At 43.2% G+C, this 16,462-nt stretch overlaps 1 protein-coding gene across 1 annotated transcript; it reads left to right on the forward strand.

The window, feature by feature from the left end:
* The first annotated feature begins 1,553 nt into the window (after nucleotides 1-1,553).
* LOC126982041 (putative nuclease HARBI1) lies at nucleotides 1,554-8,216 on the forward strand. The gene is made up of 5 exons (XM_050833759.1): nucleotides 1,554-1,617; nucleotides 1,838-1,887; nucleotides 2,425-2,968; nucleotides 3,014-3,447; nucleotides 8,118-8,216. The coding sequence occupies exons 1-5, from the start codon at nucleotides 1,554-1,556 to the stop codon at nucleotides 8,214-8,216; spliced, it is 1,191 nt and encodes a 396-aa protein (XP_050689716.1).
* The last annotated feature ends 8,246 nt before the right edge of the window (nucleotides 8,217-16,462 follow it).

The raw sequence follows: 16,462 nt of genomic DNA on the forward strand, positions 1-16,462 counted from the left end.
CTTTTTGTGTTCCCTTGAACCACACATGTCCATTAAAGTCACTCATTATCATCAGAGGCTCTGAGTTTTCCTCTATTATTTTTTTCTATCTCTTGTGTTATTTCCTTGCTTCTCTCTACATCACCAACACTAAAGTAGACTAGTACTAACCTAACCTCCCATTTTCCTATTTTTCCTATCGTGTGTAATACATCCTTACATTTTTTTTCTATTTTACATAATGTTGTTCCTTTTCCTTTTCTGTAAATAATCATTAGTCCTCCTCCCCTTCTGTCCTTTTCCTCTCTCATACTATCTAAGACTTCAAAATTATCACCAAAATTAACCTCCCTACATTTTTTCTGGGTTTCCGTTGAACAAACTATACTATTACCCTTAACTAATTCCTCCACTTCCTTCCCCTTAGTTTTAGTTAACCCCTGCACATTCAATACTTTCACTGCTGCAAATACTTCCCCCTCCCCTTTTCTTTCCCCTCTATCCTCATCTCATTCCCTACCTTGATGTTCTGCCACCCTCACAGCCCTGCCTTTCTTTATTATCCGTTTACCTCCCTCCCTCCTTTTCTCATGTAGTTCTTCCCTTAGCACTGCATCTTCCTCTCTCTCTTTGTTTTATCTACACCAATCCTGATGTTTTTAATCTCTTCATCTCGTACATAACTCAGCTCTTTACCTCTCTTAATCACTCCCCACTTTGCGTACACGTCACTCAGACATGCAACTAGTGGCCGCTCTCTCCCTCTCCCTCTCACTCCCAGCCTGTACACCTTTTCTACCTGAGCTCCTTCCACCCCAAGCTTGTCCCTGAACACATACTCACACAGCTCTTTGTCCTCCATCTCCCTTTCTCTTGCATCATCCTGACTGCTTTCCCTTACATTAAACATGATCACATTCTTTTTTCTCTTCTCTCTTTCCTCCCTCTCTTCCAGGTTCTCAAACACTCAAGATGTCATTTTTTTTCAAGTTTGCACTGGGAAAGGCAAGCTTACATCACAGGAAGAACAAGAAACAAGTTGCAGGGGAAAAGCGGCCTTGTATTTGTTGTGCCGAGGGTCACTTTTCCCCTGCAACTTATATCTTGTTCTTCTTGGGACGTGTAGCTTGCCTTGCCTGTAGTCCGATACAGATATAAAGTCCATTTGGGAGGGTTTCGAACCTCTTCATAGCACTGCCGCATCACCCTCAATACATCACTCTAAATGCCAGCTACGTACTATTTGATTTTATGTTTCAAATACTCTGTATACATTAAGTAAGATTCGCCAGTGCTTAGCCATGTGATCCCCAGGGCTGACTCTTCCCAACCGGACTTCATCGCTGAGTCTGACTATAGTGCAAACTGGAAAAAAATGGCTTTGTCCCCTCCTCCTTACTGGTCCTCCCACATACTTGAGCCGGGCAAAATACTTACCAGCAGCGTAGAGCGACAGGACGCCGTAAAAGTCCACCAGTTCGAGTGGGCGCTTCACAGCGTTAGCCAGCGACGAACTCACGGGCTTGGTGCACTCGGAGGCATTGCTCACGCCGTTAGAAAACAGTTTACCCAGAATGCCTGACTCTCGCAGGCCGACGATGCTGTGGCCAGGAAAATGTAATGTGAAGCTATCCCAAGGTGGGGCTTGTAAGACACACGTGCGGAAGAGGCTACGCTGCATCCCTGCTTGGTGGTGGGCACGAGCAAGGCCGTATTTTGTTAAAAGACCCGCGACTGGGCTCGCGAGCTTGCAGTGATGTCATCAGCTGAGTCGGGCAGCCACAGTGTAGTGAGGGTTAGTGCTCCGCTCCGCCGGGCATCCATCCATATCACTTTTCTTTAGGCCCCCGTCACACAGGCGAGCGACGTTTGTGCGACCTTTCAGCGGCAAAAAATGGCCAGGACTCAGTGAGATCGCCGAAATTCAGAAAAACACGTTTCTGTGTGACTGTTCCGGCGACCTTTGAGCGCTCTCTCGGCGACCTGAAATAGAACTTTCGGCCAATTTCTTGGCGATCAACGGCGATCCCTGGGCGACCTATGCACCCTCTCAGTAACCCTGCTGCGCACTCTGTGCGATCAACGGTCACTAACGGCGACCGCTGAGGCACCATTCAACGATGCGACCCCCGAGCAGTCTTTGGGCGCTGCTTGGGCGACAATGGCGACTGCTGAGGGACCCTTCGGCGGCCAGGAGCATGCTATATATATGAGGTGCTACTGCTTCTCTTCCATCAATCTGATCTATCTCCTGAAGAAGAAACATCTCCAAAAGGTCAAGATTCCACGATGAACAAGCTAAGTCTGCTGCATGCTGCCCTCCCACAAGGTCACCAAGCGCTGATCCTAAACCAGATGGCCATTGCTGTGATTAGGAGGAGGATGAAGAGGCGCCAAAGAGGGAAACAAAGAACCTGGTGGGTCCGCCCATGGCTGACACAACAGAGAAGGGTACAGTTCGGGGACTTCAGTCAACTAATGCAAGAATTAAGGTTGGAAGATGAAGGTTCATTCTACAACTACCTCCGGATGGAGCCGGCGATGTTCGACGAGTTGTTGCAAAGGGTAGGCCCAAGGATCACGAAGCGAGAAACCAGTTGGAGACAAAGTTTGGAACCTGGTCTGAAGTTGGCTGTGAGCCTCAGGTTCCTTGCTACTGGGGACAAGTACCCTACCCTCCAGTATCAGTATCGAGTGGCGCGTAACACAATCAGCAAGTTTGTGCCGGAAGTGTGCCGAGCGATCCGAAAAGAGTACAAGAATGAGGTTATGACCTGCCCAAGAACCTCTCAAGAGTGTCAAGCTGTTGCAGAGGACTTCAAGAAAAGGTGGAATGTCCCGCGTGCATGTGGTGCCATAGATGGAAAGCATGTTGCAATGCGATGTCCTCCCAACACAGGAACCCTATATCACAACTACAAGGGCTTCTTATCCGTGGTACTCCTCGCCTTGGTCGATGCTAACTACAAGTTCCTCTGGGCTGATGTTGGTGGCCTGGGTTCGATGTCTGACTGTCAAATCTTCAATTAATCAGAACTGAAGCAGTGCCTCGATGAAGCTTCCATCTATTTCCCCGATCCTGAACCACTACCAAATGATGACACTGACACACCATACTTCTTCCTTGGTGATGACGCATTTGGCCTGAGGACCTACATGATGAAGCAGTACTCTGTCAAGGGACTCAACAAGGAACAACGGATCTTCAACTATCGTATCTCTCGTGTACGACGTGTGGTGGAGAATGCGTTCGGCATTCTAGCTCAGCGACTTCAGCTGCTCCTCACTACGATGCAGTTGTTGCCTGCAGTGGTCCAGGATGTGCTGGAGGGGTGCATCTGTCTTCACAACTTAATGCGCGACAGATATCCAGCTCTACAGGATGCCGCACTGGATCAAGAGGATGAGAATCATAACCTCATCCCTGGAGAATGGCGACAAGAAGCAAACATGCATGAGGTGGAACAAGTAGTTGGACCCAATCGCGACACAAGAGCAGGGAAGCGGCAGCGAGAGTATTTCAGGTTATATTTCAGTAGTTCAGCTGGGTCAGTTCCTTGGCCGGACAGAATGATTTGAACTTAAATATTGTGTGTGTGGTTTTGCCCTTCATGACTAGTTGTGATTATTTGTACATTAAGGAATAATGATTGAAAGTAGATACATTAACTCAGGACTTGTACTTATATGTTTTCTGAAATATTTGTTGTCGTCGTTTGAAGTTGTGATTATATTTCTTATTGAATATATATTGTCATTATGATAGTTTATGTTTATGTTATCCTAAACAAAATAGAAAACAAATAAAACAATTTTATTAATAACTAATTCAATGTGGCTGATACTTCCAAAAATTGAATGTTGTTTCAGTGAGTATGAAAGAGACTTTGAGGTGAATTTCTATCCTGAAAAAAATATGATAATTAAATAGATCACACGATGAAAGTCAAGGCGCATGAAGATTCACCTAGGAAACGGTGATGCGATTTTACCTATCTTCAGCGTAGACAGGCAGAATGAAACACTCCAGCTTGTGTCCTCCTATTTGTAGTTTCCGCCGGTGCCCCGTCAGGGCGCTCGATAATCCCTCAAGGGTCGCTCAAGCATCGCCGCAGTCGCTCAAGCGTCGCACAGGTGGTGCAATGGTTGCTGAATTGTCGCCGCCATGATCTTTCATGCGCGCTATTGATCGCTCAAAGGGCGCCCAATGGTCGCTCAGAGATTGCCCACAATTCCACCAGCGATCATTTGCGACCTCTGAGCGACCATTGGGCAACCTTGGCGCTGGTTGAGAGACCCTTGAGAGACAATCGAGCGCCCTTTCAGCGACCTGCTTCCTCGGCGAGCACGCAACGACTGTTTTGACCCTGTTCAAAAACTGACGGCGAGCATGGCGACCACGGCAACCTCCGAACGCCCCTTGAACGATCAAGAACCTCTGAGAGACCTTCCGGCGACCAGTGGCGACCTCGCAAATTTTTTGGTCGCTCAAGGGTCGCCATTCCTGTGTGACGGGGGCCTTAATGACCTTTAAGCGCCAACGTTCCCATTTTGGGAACATGGGAATAAATATTCACAAAAAATGTGTATATATTTAATTGCTCTCAATAAACACTAAAATACTTTGACTGATGTCGACTAGGTAATATATATTGTTATATTGTGTAAATTCAAGTAATTTAATATATTTTTTTTTAATATTTCAATATCGCCATTTTCCGTTCCGTGACTGTTTTCTTCTGAACTTCACCATTGGTCAAATATCCCGTCCTATGGCTGCAATAATCCCGTTTTTCATCAGACACTATTTTTTCAGATGTAATTATCAGTATGATGAAAATAATTTATGTTTTGTTATTAATAGTAGCATACTTTACATGTTCCCAAAATGGGAACGTTGCCATGTTGCCTCATACAAATCTATGTCCTCGCAAAAGGTAACGTGTGAGTGTGGCTATACAGTCTGAGAAATGTTGGCTCCTGCTGTAGCCTGATACAATTGTGCAATATATAAGCTCATTGTCCCTGTCTCTACTTTCACTTGGTGTTCACTCATCCTTAAGCATGGACGTGTCGTCTTTTAACAGGAAAGTTTTACTGCAAAAAAAATGTTGTTTTCATTATGTCATTATTCTCTTATTATAGGTTTTTCTGTTGTTGTTTTTATTATGTCATTATTATCTTATTGTACTTTTTTTTAGTGCGTGCGTACGAGAGAGAGGGCGCGCGCGCGCGCGCGCGTGTGTGTGTGTGTGTGTGTGTGTGTGTGTGTGTGTGTGTGTGTGTGTGTGTAATTCACCTCCTCTTGGTCTGCTGCGGGTCTCTCTCGAGACAGCCAGCCGTTCCCCTACGAAAGAGCACAGAGCTCATAGTACCGATTTTTGGGTAGGACTGAGACCACTCACACACAACACACCGCGACAACGAGGTCACAACTCCTTCCCTTACGTCGCGTACCTGCTCACTGCTAGGTGAACAGGGGCTACACGTGAAAGAAGATAACCCCAACTTATCTTCACCCGGCCAGGGAATCGAACTCCGGTCCTTCTGGTTGTGAGGCAGACGCTCTATCCACTGAGCTACCGGGCCGTGTGTGTGTGTGTGTGTGTGTGTGTGTGTGTGTGTGTGTGTGTGTGTGCTTACATTTACCCTTCAATTATGGTCACTGATACTAAACTAGATTGTACATGACAATGTTATGAGCATCATTAGTTCAGTTTTCTCTATGCTGATCTTTTCTGATATGCTTTTATTTCGTTTATTTTAAGTCCTGGAAGACAATTGACTCGATTCATACATCTTGAAGCGGCGACCGATGCTGTTGAGAAAGCAAAAGTCAGAAAGTGGACGTGGTGCTGCTGCCTGCTGCCACTGGATGTCAGGGTTTTGATAGTGATGAAGAGAATGACGATGATATTTTAGACAAGGATTGGATTCCAAATGAGTTAGTGGTGAGGTAGAAGTTGACGAGGAGGTAGAAGAGTAAGATGATGCTGAGGAAGATGCTGCTGAGGAGAATGAAAATAAGGAAATTCGGCGATGGAGGAAGATTGAAAGGTTACCTCTACAAACCTCTCTTTTTGGCCACTCCTCTGTACTCTATTCAGGAACAGTAAGTAGCGGTCTTTTTTTTCTTCATTATTGTTTTCTTTTTTTTCACGCCCTTGAACTGTCTCCTGTTCTGTAAAAAAAAAAAAAAAAAAAAAACTGCATGCCGCAGAAGGTGGGAGATTATTTTGGCAAGGAGCCTTCTGAAATAGTCAACTTGTTCATTGCACCTGAAATTATCCCTCATATAACTGAACAAACAAATTTGTATGCATTTAACTTTCATGTCACTGTGGAAGAAATTAGTAAATTCCTGGGCCTATTGCTTATAAGTGGATACCACAGTCTACCATTAGGAAATGATTATTGGTCCACAAGTGAAGATTTGGTTGCACCTGTATTTGCCAAAACAATGAGCAGGGGCAGACTCCGTACCATCAAAAGATACCTGCACCTTGCTGATAACTCAAATCTAGCAGCTTCAAAGATGGCCAAGTTCTTGCCCTTACTTGAAATGATAAGCAGTAATTGCCAAAAGTTTGGGATATTTCATGAACTACGAAGCATTGATGAATCTATGATTCCGTATCATGGTCATCACTCTGCTAAGCAGTTCATAAGGAACAAACCAATAAGATTTGGTTATAAAATGTGGATGCTATGTCGAGTAGATGGATATCCATACAATTTTCCAATCTATTGTGGCAAAGAGGGTGACTCGAAGACTCGCCAACAGGGGTCACATGTCGTGATATCAATTTTGCAGCCAGTTGAAAATGCTGACCACCATGTAGCCTACTGTTATTTGACAATTTCTTCACAATCCATGCATTGCTGACGGAACTCGCTGCAAAAGTGTTTCGAGCCAGTGGAACTGTTTCCATCAAAGAAAGAAGTCGAAAAGGAAGAGCGCGGCTATTTCGACTACAAATCAGATGGTACTGGTACACACACACACACACACACACACACACAGTGGATAGAGCGTCTGCCTCACAACTAGAAGGACCGGGGTTCGATTCCTCGGCCGGGCGAAGATAAGTTGGGTTTATCTTCTTTCACGTGTAGCCCCTGTTCGCCTAGCAGTGAGTAGGTACGCGACGTCAGGCAAGGAGTTGTGACCTCGTTGTCGCGGTGTGTTGTGTGTGAGTGGTCTCAGTCCTACCCAAAGATCGGTACTATGATCATGAGCTCTGTGCTCTTCCGTTGGGGAACGGCTGGCTGTCTCGAGAGAGACCCGCAGCAGACCAAGAGGTGAATTTCACACACACACACACACACACACACACACACACACACACACAGAAGGAGGTGAAGGAGGAGGAGGAAAAGGAGGAATGAGGCCATTATATCCTTCTCCTGCTTAGAAGACAAGGGAAAAGGGAGAAGAGAGAGAGCCTCTCTCCAGTTCCAGTTCTGCATCTTAAGAATAGGCAGTATAGTATTAGATCTTAAAACAGTAAGTTTGTTTTTTTACAGCGCAACTCAATAGCAACAAAAATATGTAAAAAAAAGCCCGCGCTAACTGTTGCTCTCATATAGCGATAAGTATAGTGGCCAAAAGTGAGGTCAACTTCAGATGGAGAGGTGTCTTGATACACTCTCCTTGAAAGAGGTCAAATAATAGGCAGGAGGAAATACAGACGAAGGAAGGCTGTTCCAGAGTTTATCAGTGAAGGGTATGAAAGAATGGAGATGCTGGTTAACTCCTAGAGTAGAAAGTCATGTGCAGCGGGGCCGCGGGAGAGGGGGAGGCATGCAGTTAGCAAGTTCAGAAGACCAGTCAGCATAAAAATGTCGAAAGAAGATAGAAAGAAATGCAACATGGCAGCGGAATTTAAGAGGTAGAAGGGTATCAGGACACCTCTCCTCCCGAAATTGACCTCTCTTTTTGGCCACTCCTTTGATCTCTATTCAGGAGCAGTAAGTAGCGGGCTTTTTTTTTTTTTTTTTTACGCACTAGAACTGTCTCCTTAGCTGTAAAAAAAAAAAAGGGAGGTCAGTAAGTGGAGGAGAGCTGATTAGACGAAGAGCCTTATAGGGCAGTCATACCAGAGCCCGTCCTTACAACGTCCTGCCAAATTTGCAAGGACGTGGTGAGGACCGGCTTTGACGCAGTGGGAACCGATAAGCACGCAGTGGTGACCCATGTGGATTGCAAGGACGGCATGGACGTGGACCAGTTTTGATTCTGCTCAAAATTTATGTAGCGAGAGCGTAGAAGATTTAGGACGGGGTGGTGACCGTTTGCTGACGTAGTGCGGACCGGCTTGACGTATTAGTGACACAGCGAGGACTTGGCTGACTGGGTGGTGACTCGGCGGGGACGTGGTTTGGACTTCGACTTTTTTTTACTTCTGGCTCAGGCCCTGGCTATGGCTGGCAACGCTGACACCATTATCTGATTCACTGACAATGAGTGGAACATTTGACTCCTCGATTTCCTGGGAAGCTTGAGAGCCTTCATCTGGTTCTTCAGTCCTGAGGCTTCTGAAGCTTGTGTGAATTTTTTTTTTTTTTTTTTTTTTTTTTTTTTACGTCTTGGCCCATTGCGCCGGTAGGCTTCTTCCCGGTGGATCCTGATGATCGGTCCAAGGGTTTTTCCCGGTGGGTCCTGATGGTCGGCCCAGCCCGTTCTGGCGCAGGCGAGTGTTTATAGTGGCGCCATCTTGCATTGACTCATGCTGCCCTCCCGGATCTCATCTTTAATCCTAGAATCTAGAGTCCGGGTTGATAGGTGGTCTTCTGGACAGCATGTGGGTAGTTTTAAGCCACTCGGCGGCGGCTGAAAAATCCCAGCTTGGTGGCACCGTCGGGGATTGAACTCGCGTCCTCCTGAACGCGGGGCCGTCTTGCTATCCGTTCAGCCACCGCCTACACATTGGCTACGTCTGCTGTCTTTGCTACATACTCTTCCCCGGTACTTGGATTTGAGCGGCATGACGTGACGTGAGGATGACGAGAACTAGAAGCTAGGGCAGCTGGAAAACGACTGATGACGGAAAGAGCGGCACGCCATATTTATAGGACCAACAGCACGTGGGGGCCGCATCATACTGACATGACGCGAGCGCACTGTGCACTGATTGGACGGTGTGGGAGCGTGGTGAGTACCGACAGAGCGTGGTGCGCACCTGATCACCCGCGTGTAGGAACCGGCTGGACCCACTGATATCGTAGTTACGACTGGATAGGTGCTCAGAAAAAGCTTGGTAGCAGCGTACGTAGTAGTGGAGCGATTACGCTTTTCCAACCCGTCTTCACCACGTCCTGATAAAAATTATCAGAGTGGCGAGTACTTGCTGCGCGTAGTAAGGACCGCCTCTGGTGTGATTGCACCCTTAGACTCCACTCTGTCTAAAAGAGCTGTGTGAGTGGAGCCCCCCACACGTGAGATGCGTACTCCATACGAGGGCGGTCAAGGCCCCTGTATATGGATAGCAACTGTGCGGGGGAGAAGAACTGGCAAAGATGATACAGAACGCCCAACCTCGAGGAAGCTGATTTTGTGAGAGAAGAGATGCGAAATTTCCAGTTAAGATTTTGAGCTAGGGAAACACCGATGATGTTTAGTGTAGAAGGTGACAGCTGAGTGTTGTCATAGGATTGGGGATATTTGTTTGGAAAATTATGTCGAGTTGCAAGGTAGAGAAATTGAGTTATTGAAGCATTGATTACATCAAGTTCCTTCTGCCAAATCGGAAATAATAGCAAGGTCAAAGATTAAGCGTTCTGCAGCCTCCGGTCTATAGTTTTTTAATTCCTGTTATGAGGGTCTTCTGTTGAAAGAATTGAATAATGAATTGTAGAAATAAGATCATTGATGAATAACAGAAAGAGAATGGGAGACAGGACAGAGACTGCGGGACACCAATGTTGATAGGTTTAGGGGAAGAACAGTGACCGTCTACCACAGCAGAGATAGAACGCCCGGAAAGGAAACTGGAGATAAAGGAACAGAGAGAAGGATAGAATATGTAGGAGGGTAGTTTAGAAAACAAAGAGTTGTGCCAGACTCTATAGAAATATTTCGATATATCTAGCGCAACTGAGAAGAGGATGACCAAGAGGCAGTTAAGAAAGCAAGATCACCAGTAGAACACCTCTTGCGGAACCCATATTGGCGATAAGATACGTCAGAAGTGGATAGATGCTTATGAAACTTTCGATTATGGATTGATTCAAAAGTTTTAGAAAGACAGGAAAGTACAGCTATAGGGAGGTATTATGAGGGATTGGAACGGTCACCCTTCTTAGGCAAAGGCTGAATGAAGGCGTACTTCCAGCAGGAAGGAAAGGTATAGATGTTGACAGGCAGAGACGAAAAAGTTTGACCAGGCAGGGTGTCACACGGAAGCGCAGTTTTTAAAGACAATATGAGGCACTCCATCAGGCCCATAATGTATTTAGTAATAGAGTGACAATGAAGTCTTAGCCAGATGGTGGAAAATTCTGAGGAGTCAAGGTCGTGGGCACGAGAGCAAGTGATGTTGTGTACGAAGACGCAACATCCAGCTTTGGATTGAAATTTAGGATAAAGATAGTAAGAGGGAACAGAGTAGAGGTTGATGTCAGTAGTCCCTGAGACCTGAGTTTTGGTGAGGAAGAAAGAGTGAGGTTTAGTGGAGGAGAGATGGTGTTCCACAGATGGGAAATTAGAATAAAGAACGCGAATGTTGTAGAAGTTAATAAAGAGAACGTTCGGAGATCTATCAGTACACCTCTTAGGTCGAGAAAAGAAATGGAAGTCCTCTCTGGTGTATGTAATTTGTGGGCCTCCCTTGGGTGGGGACTCTGAGGCATGTTATATACTAGCCATTTTAAATTTTGATAAATTTTGAGAAAATGATGTGTATAGAGTGTATGTAGTGTGATATGGAAAGAGAGAGCATCTATCTTTAGAGAACATGCTGAACTACTCTCAGGTGTTAATGAGACAAAAGGGAAACGGAAAGTGAGGACACGGGAAGGGTCTTTGGAGAGTTTGTAGCACCCTCCTTGTTTCTTGTATATACCTCACCAGGAGTGGTTTACGCCCGTTTCGGTAGGTAACCTCCTACCTACGCGCATCATATAAATGATAAACGCTAAACATTATAATAGGAATGAGGGACAAGGCCTATATTGTTATCGTCTTGGGGATTTTTTTAAAGTCTTATAGAAGAATTCAATACAATGGAAAGTGAGTAACAAAGATGTGTTTTTTATTTATATTTTTAACGTTTTACCTATGGCGCCGATAGGTTTTCTTGCTGAGGCCTGGTGCTTGACCCTAGCCTGCTATGGCAGAAGCAAGTGTTTATAGCGGCACCATCTTGCCCAGTTCCTCTTTGTTGCCCAGGTTGATAGATGGTCTTCAGCATACCTTTTGGGTATGCCTAAGCTACTCTGCGTAGACTTAAAAATTGCCAGCGTGTATGCAGCGGCAGGCGGGACGCGAACCTGCGTCCTGGGCGTCGTGCCCGCACGCTGGCTACTCAGCCAGTCACCGAGGCGCAGTGGTTAGCGTCCTGACTAAGAATCTGCGGGCCTGGGTTCAAATCCCGTTCATGGAAGTCGGCCCACCCACCTTAGGAAATCTGGGGAAGGTAAACTGTGGTAAACCCACCTTAGGAAATCTGGCGAAGGTAAACTGTGGTAACCTGAATGTTACGCTGGAGCTGTGTCGGGTTAAAGGATTCTCTCACAGCACAGATTCGAAGGGCCAAAGTGACGGAGATGAGCACTGATGCCACACGCAGCTTTAGGGAATGCTCCCGACTTTACTGCGGAACAAAGTTAATGTTTGTGAAGTATTTAAAACTATTGAACGCTGACAATCAAAGTTGTTTGTCAATCGAATTTATTACAAAAGACTATTGATATTGTTTCTGTAGTATCTGGTAAAACAAACACATAAAAAGAACAGCACGCATGCAAACGACATCATGCACAACAATAAAGCTGTTAGAGTCATCACTTGTCAAAATTAATCATGCCAGTAACCTAAAAAGACAACGTAATGCAACGGCACTTAATTTAATTTGTTATTGTCACCGGCAAGTCACAAAATAGCTTTCTTTATAGTTTCTGTGTTTACGTCCAGATGTCTTTCCGTACGATCAGCAGAGATAGTTATGTTAAGCAGTTCAAAACACATTTTCACTGTGAATCTAGTTACGTAAACCTATTCATCAAAGACATTGCCAACACCTTTGTTAGGGATGTGCATTTTTTTGTATGTCTAGTTGCCCTGGGGATGTGGTGTCAATTAAGGAACATCCACTGCTAAAAGCTGACTTTTTTTGTTTTCGCCTTGTGGCCGCGGACTGCCGAGTCAGACTCTAGAAAACACTCTAATGGGGATCAACGATGAGGTTCGGGGGCAGCAGGTGCCAAATAAAACAGCGCCACTAAAAAAAAAAAAAAAAAAAAAAAAAATAATTACGTGCGCATTACTGGCCGGGACCGACCAGCAGGCCCAATCAAGAAAGCCCCCGGTGTTATAAACGGAACGTAAAAAATAACCCTGTTGACAGCGATATTCCATTATTCACCCGACAACATAAAGATGACGATGAGACGGAATAAGTAAAGGAACATGAGTTCTACAAGTAACGCTCATCATAAACATCACAGGTGAGCGCATTATATGTGCTTGTACTAAAAACATAGGTGATTAATTACGATGAGTGAATCATATTTTGATTCACTTGGCTTGAAGGAAATCTTCGGCAAAAAATATGAATTTGCCGTTACTAACCAGAAGCGTAGAGCGAAAACACTCCCAGTAAGTCCCTCAGCTCCGGCAGCCTCCTTGGGGTGCCGAGTCTGGCGTCGAGCCGGGCACACTCTGATGAGTTAGACACTGCATCCTTGATAATCTTGTCGACTATCCCAGCCTCCGTAAGCGCAATGATTCTGTAATGTAAAGAAATGGGTATCCTCATTCATCGTCGAGGGTAAAAAAAAAAAAAAAAAAAAAAAAAATCGACGTGTATGCAAATATAAAACAATGAAATGTAAAAATCATGCCATGCAATGTTGCACCTATGGAACTTGTATACATAAAATATGACTTTAAATTTGGTTGCATCTATGAGTAGTACTGAGTATATTGTAGGAAAACGTGACCATTAGGTGTAACTTGCTTAGTTTTGTGGTATATATATATATATATATATATATATATATATATATATATATATATATATATATATATATATATATATATATATATATATATATATATATATATATATATATATATATATATATATATATATATATATATATATATATATATATATATATATATATATATATATATATATATATATATATATATATATATATATATATATATATATATATATATATATATATATATATATATATATATATATATATCCAGACTTCCGTGGAGTAGTGTTTAGCATATCTAATCACGAATCCGCGGGCCTGGGTTAAAATACCTGCCCTGGTAGTTGGCGCGCAGCCTACCCTGCCGTTCATGCACTCTTTTCAGCCACGCAAAATTGTTTTTGCCGACAAATATTTGGAAGTTCTTCAGAGCTCTGAAAAATTGTTTCATGAAGCCTAGTTTGATATGAAAAGGAAGAAAGATGATTATTTTTCGCATGCTCAGTGGTTGGTTTATGACATTCATTTCTCAAACAGTCAGGTTTGTTCTGAGTGGCCAAACTTTCTGATCCTAAAGTTTTTTTTCCTTAGCTCGGGTATGCCATAAAGACAGGAAGCATGGATATTTCGTAATTTTTTCGTTGTTGGTATTGTTGACCGAATAAAAAAAGTTGATGATTTTCCGATCTACACATTCCTACTGAAGAAAAATATTATTTGCAGTAGATACAAATAAATCAAGAATCCCATAAAATTTTTACTGTGATATCCCAGAATTCAGTCCAGTGCGGACGCACCCATAGAACAAAAACTTGACGTGATACGCAAAGACGGATGCCATTTTTTTCAAGTCCGCGATTCCAAAGTACCCTTTAAACACCTCACTAAGTCATCAGAAGAAAAAAAATTGTTGCTCAGTGTAACTGATAACTGGGAAAACCTGAAGGAGCAGGTCATAACATAATGCCGTAAGTCATGTGTCCTGGGTTAATAGGTTCTCACCCTTAACTGACTCAAGGGCTGATGAGGCTGTTAAGGGCACCTAGGCCACGCGTAACTTTACCTTATGCCCCACCGTTTCTTATACACTACCATTCAGTTTTCCCGATACTAATCATATGATTGAATATTGTTTGTTCCTGTAGTGTAATGAAACGAGTACATGTTATTATGTTTATTTATTTATTTATTTATTTATTTATTTATTTTTTATTGACTTATTTTACATGTTACGATATTGGTGACTAATTTTTCGTGAAGAAGACTAATGAGTAAAAACATTAACTCGACACATTATTGAGTAAATTGACGTCAAGTATGAGTAAGAATACTGAGTTATGATTGAAGATTCAAGACAACTTCGTATGGTAGTGTGCCTCGTTTTATTTAGCAATTACACTATGTAACACTATTTTTGTCTTTGACAAGCAAGTGTTATTCTCCAACTATTTTCATTGCAAAACAATGGAAAATATCCTTTATTCCTGTCAAACTTTGCTTCTGTGGCTTTTAAAATTATTTTTTGCCCCAAAATAGCTAAATTTCAACATTTTCACCATTTTTGGACAGAAAAAAAAAACATATCCACATGACAAAAAAATATTCTAAAAGTTCTGAAACTAATTTTTGGATTAAAAATAAACAGTTTTTCTTGATTTGCGTGAATACAACAAATCACTTTCACATATGAGCCCCAAATGTAGTCTCCCATCATGTTTTCAGTGAAGGATCCCTGATATCTCTGTTCAAAGTTCATTATATCTTGGTGGAAGCGCTCCCCTTGTTCCTGTGAAGATGCTCCCATATTCTCCTTGAAGTTGTCGAGGTGAGCATCTAGGATATGGACCTTCAAGGACATTCTGCAGCCCATCTCACCATAGCTTTTCACTAAAGCTTCAACCAGTTCCATATAGTTATCAGCCTTGTTGTTGCCAAGAAAGCCCTGTACTACAGCAATGAAACACTCCCAAGCTTTTTTTCTCATTTTCTGTGAGCTTCTGTAGAAATTCTGAGCACTCCATAATTTTCCTTACTTGTGGTCCAATGAAGATACCAGCTTTCACCTTTGCCTCTGAAAGCTTAGGAAAGAAGTCTTGAAAATATTTGAAGGCAGCAGACTCCTTGTCAAGAGCTGTAACAAACTGTTTCATGAGACCCAGTTTGATGTGTAGTGGAGGAAACAAAACCTTTTGAGGATTCACCAATGGCTCATGTTTGATATTGTGTGCTCCCACTGCAGTGTCAGTCCTTGGAGGCCAATGCCTTCTCTGGTAATGTGCTGCTCTGTCTCTACTGTCCCAAAGGCAAAGAAAACAGGATTCTTGGTAAAACCTCCTTGCAGTCCCTTGAAGAAAGACACCATCTTAAAGTCTCCAATAACTTCCCAGCCATATTTGTTGTAGTTCAAAGTTTCCAGTAGAAGCTTTACACTGCTGTAGTCCTCCTCAAGTTGCACACCGTGAGCAAGAGGCAGAGATGGTTACTTGTTTCCATTGTGCAGAAGTACAGCTTTCAGGCTTTTGGAGGAGCTGTCAATGAAGAGTCTCCATTCATCTGCATTCCAAGCAATTCCAATAGCATCAAACAAGCCTGATATATCATTGCAGTAGCATAGCCTGTCCTCCTTTGCAAAGAAGCTGGAGAAATGTTCTGACGTTTTCTTTGGCTGGTCACTTGCACACTGTCATCAAGTAAATCCCATTCCTTCAGCCTTAAAATCAAAAGCTCACCATTTGACTTTATCAAAGCAAGATCTCTGATGAGGTCATTGAGGTCTCTTTGGTTTGGGTAGTAAGGATTCCTCCCAACTACAACTGTATCTGTGATGTCACAGTCTTCCTCTCTGTTTAGCTCATCTTCTGACTTGCTGCTTTCGTCTGATAGTTGACTTCTTGCTGGAAGAACTGGTACAGGAAGACTAGCACTGTGTTTACATAGAATATAATGTTTTAAAATGTTCTAGAAACTTCTGGTAGAACATTCTGGAAGATTTGAGAAGATTTCTGAAATGTAAGCAAATTCTTCTAAATAAGAGAAATTTCTTGCTAGATCTGGTCAGTTCAAGAATGATCTTATTAAAATCTAAAATCTTTACAACACTTTACATTCTTTCTTTTGTTGTTTTAACTTATTTGCAACATTTCAAAAGCAATTAGATAAGCAATTGAGATTTTGCAAAGGTCTTTACCTGACATGAAAGCCAAAAGTAACCCATACTATTGTTGTGCTGGAAGCTTCCCCCGGAGTCTTCCATAGGCCCATAGACCCAGAAGGAAGACTCCGGAGGAAGCTTCAAACACATCACTATAATGAA

Source organism: Eriocheir sinensis, chromosome 50, assembly GCF_024679095.1.
Source record: "Eriocheir sinensis breed Jianghai 21 chromosome 50, ASM2467909v1, whole genome shotgun sequence".
In the NCBI taxonomy this organism is placed as follows: domain Eukaryota; kingdom Metazoa; phylum Arthropoda; class Malacostraca; order Decapoda; family Varunidae; genus Eriocheir; species Eriocheir sinensis.

Bases quoted from the DNA above. Each gene is read 5' to 3' on its own strand.
- LOC126982041 (XM_050833759.1), top strand. From the start codon at position 1,554: ATGCCTGACTCTCGCAGGCCGACGATGCTGTGGCCAGGAAAATGTAAT. The intron at 2,969-3,013 runs GTGGCCTGGGTT...TCAATTAATCAG, and splicing joins GTTCCTCTGGGCTGATGTTG to AACTGAAGCAGTGCCTCGAT. The intron at 3,448-8,117 runs GTAGTTGGACCC...CAAATTTGCAAG, and splicing joins ACATGCATGAGGTGGAACAA to GACGTGGTGAGGACCGGCTT.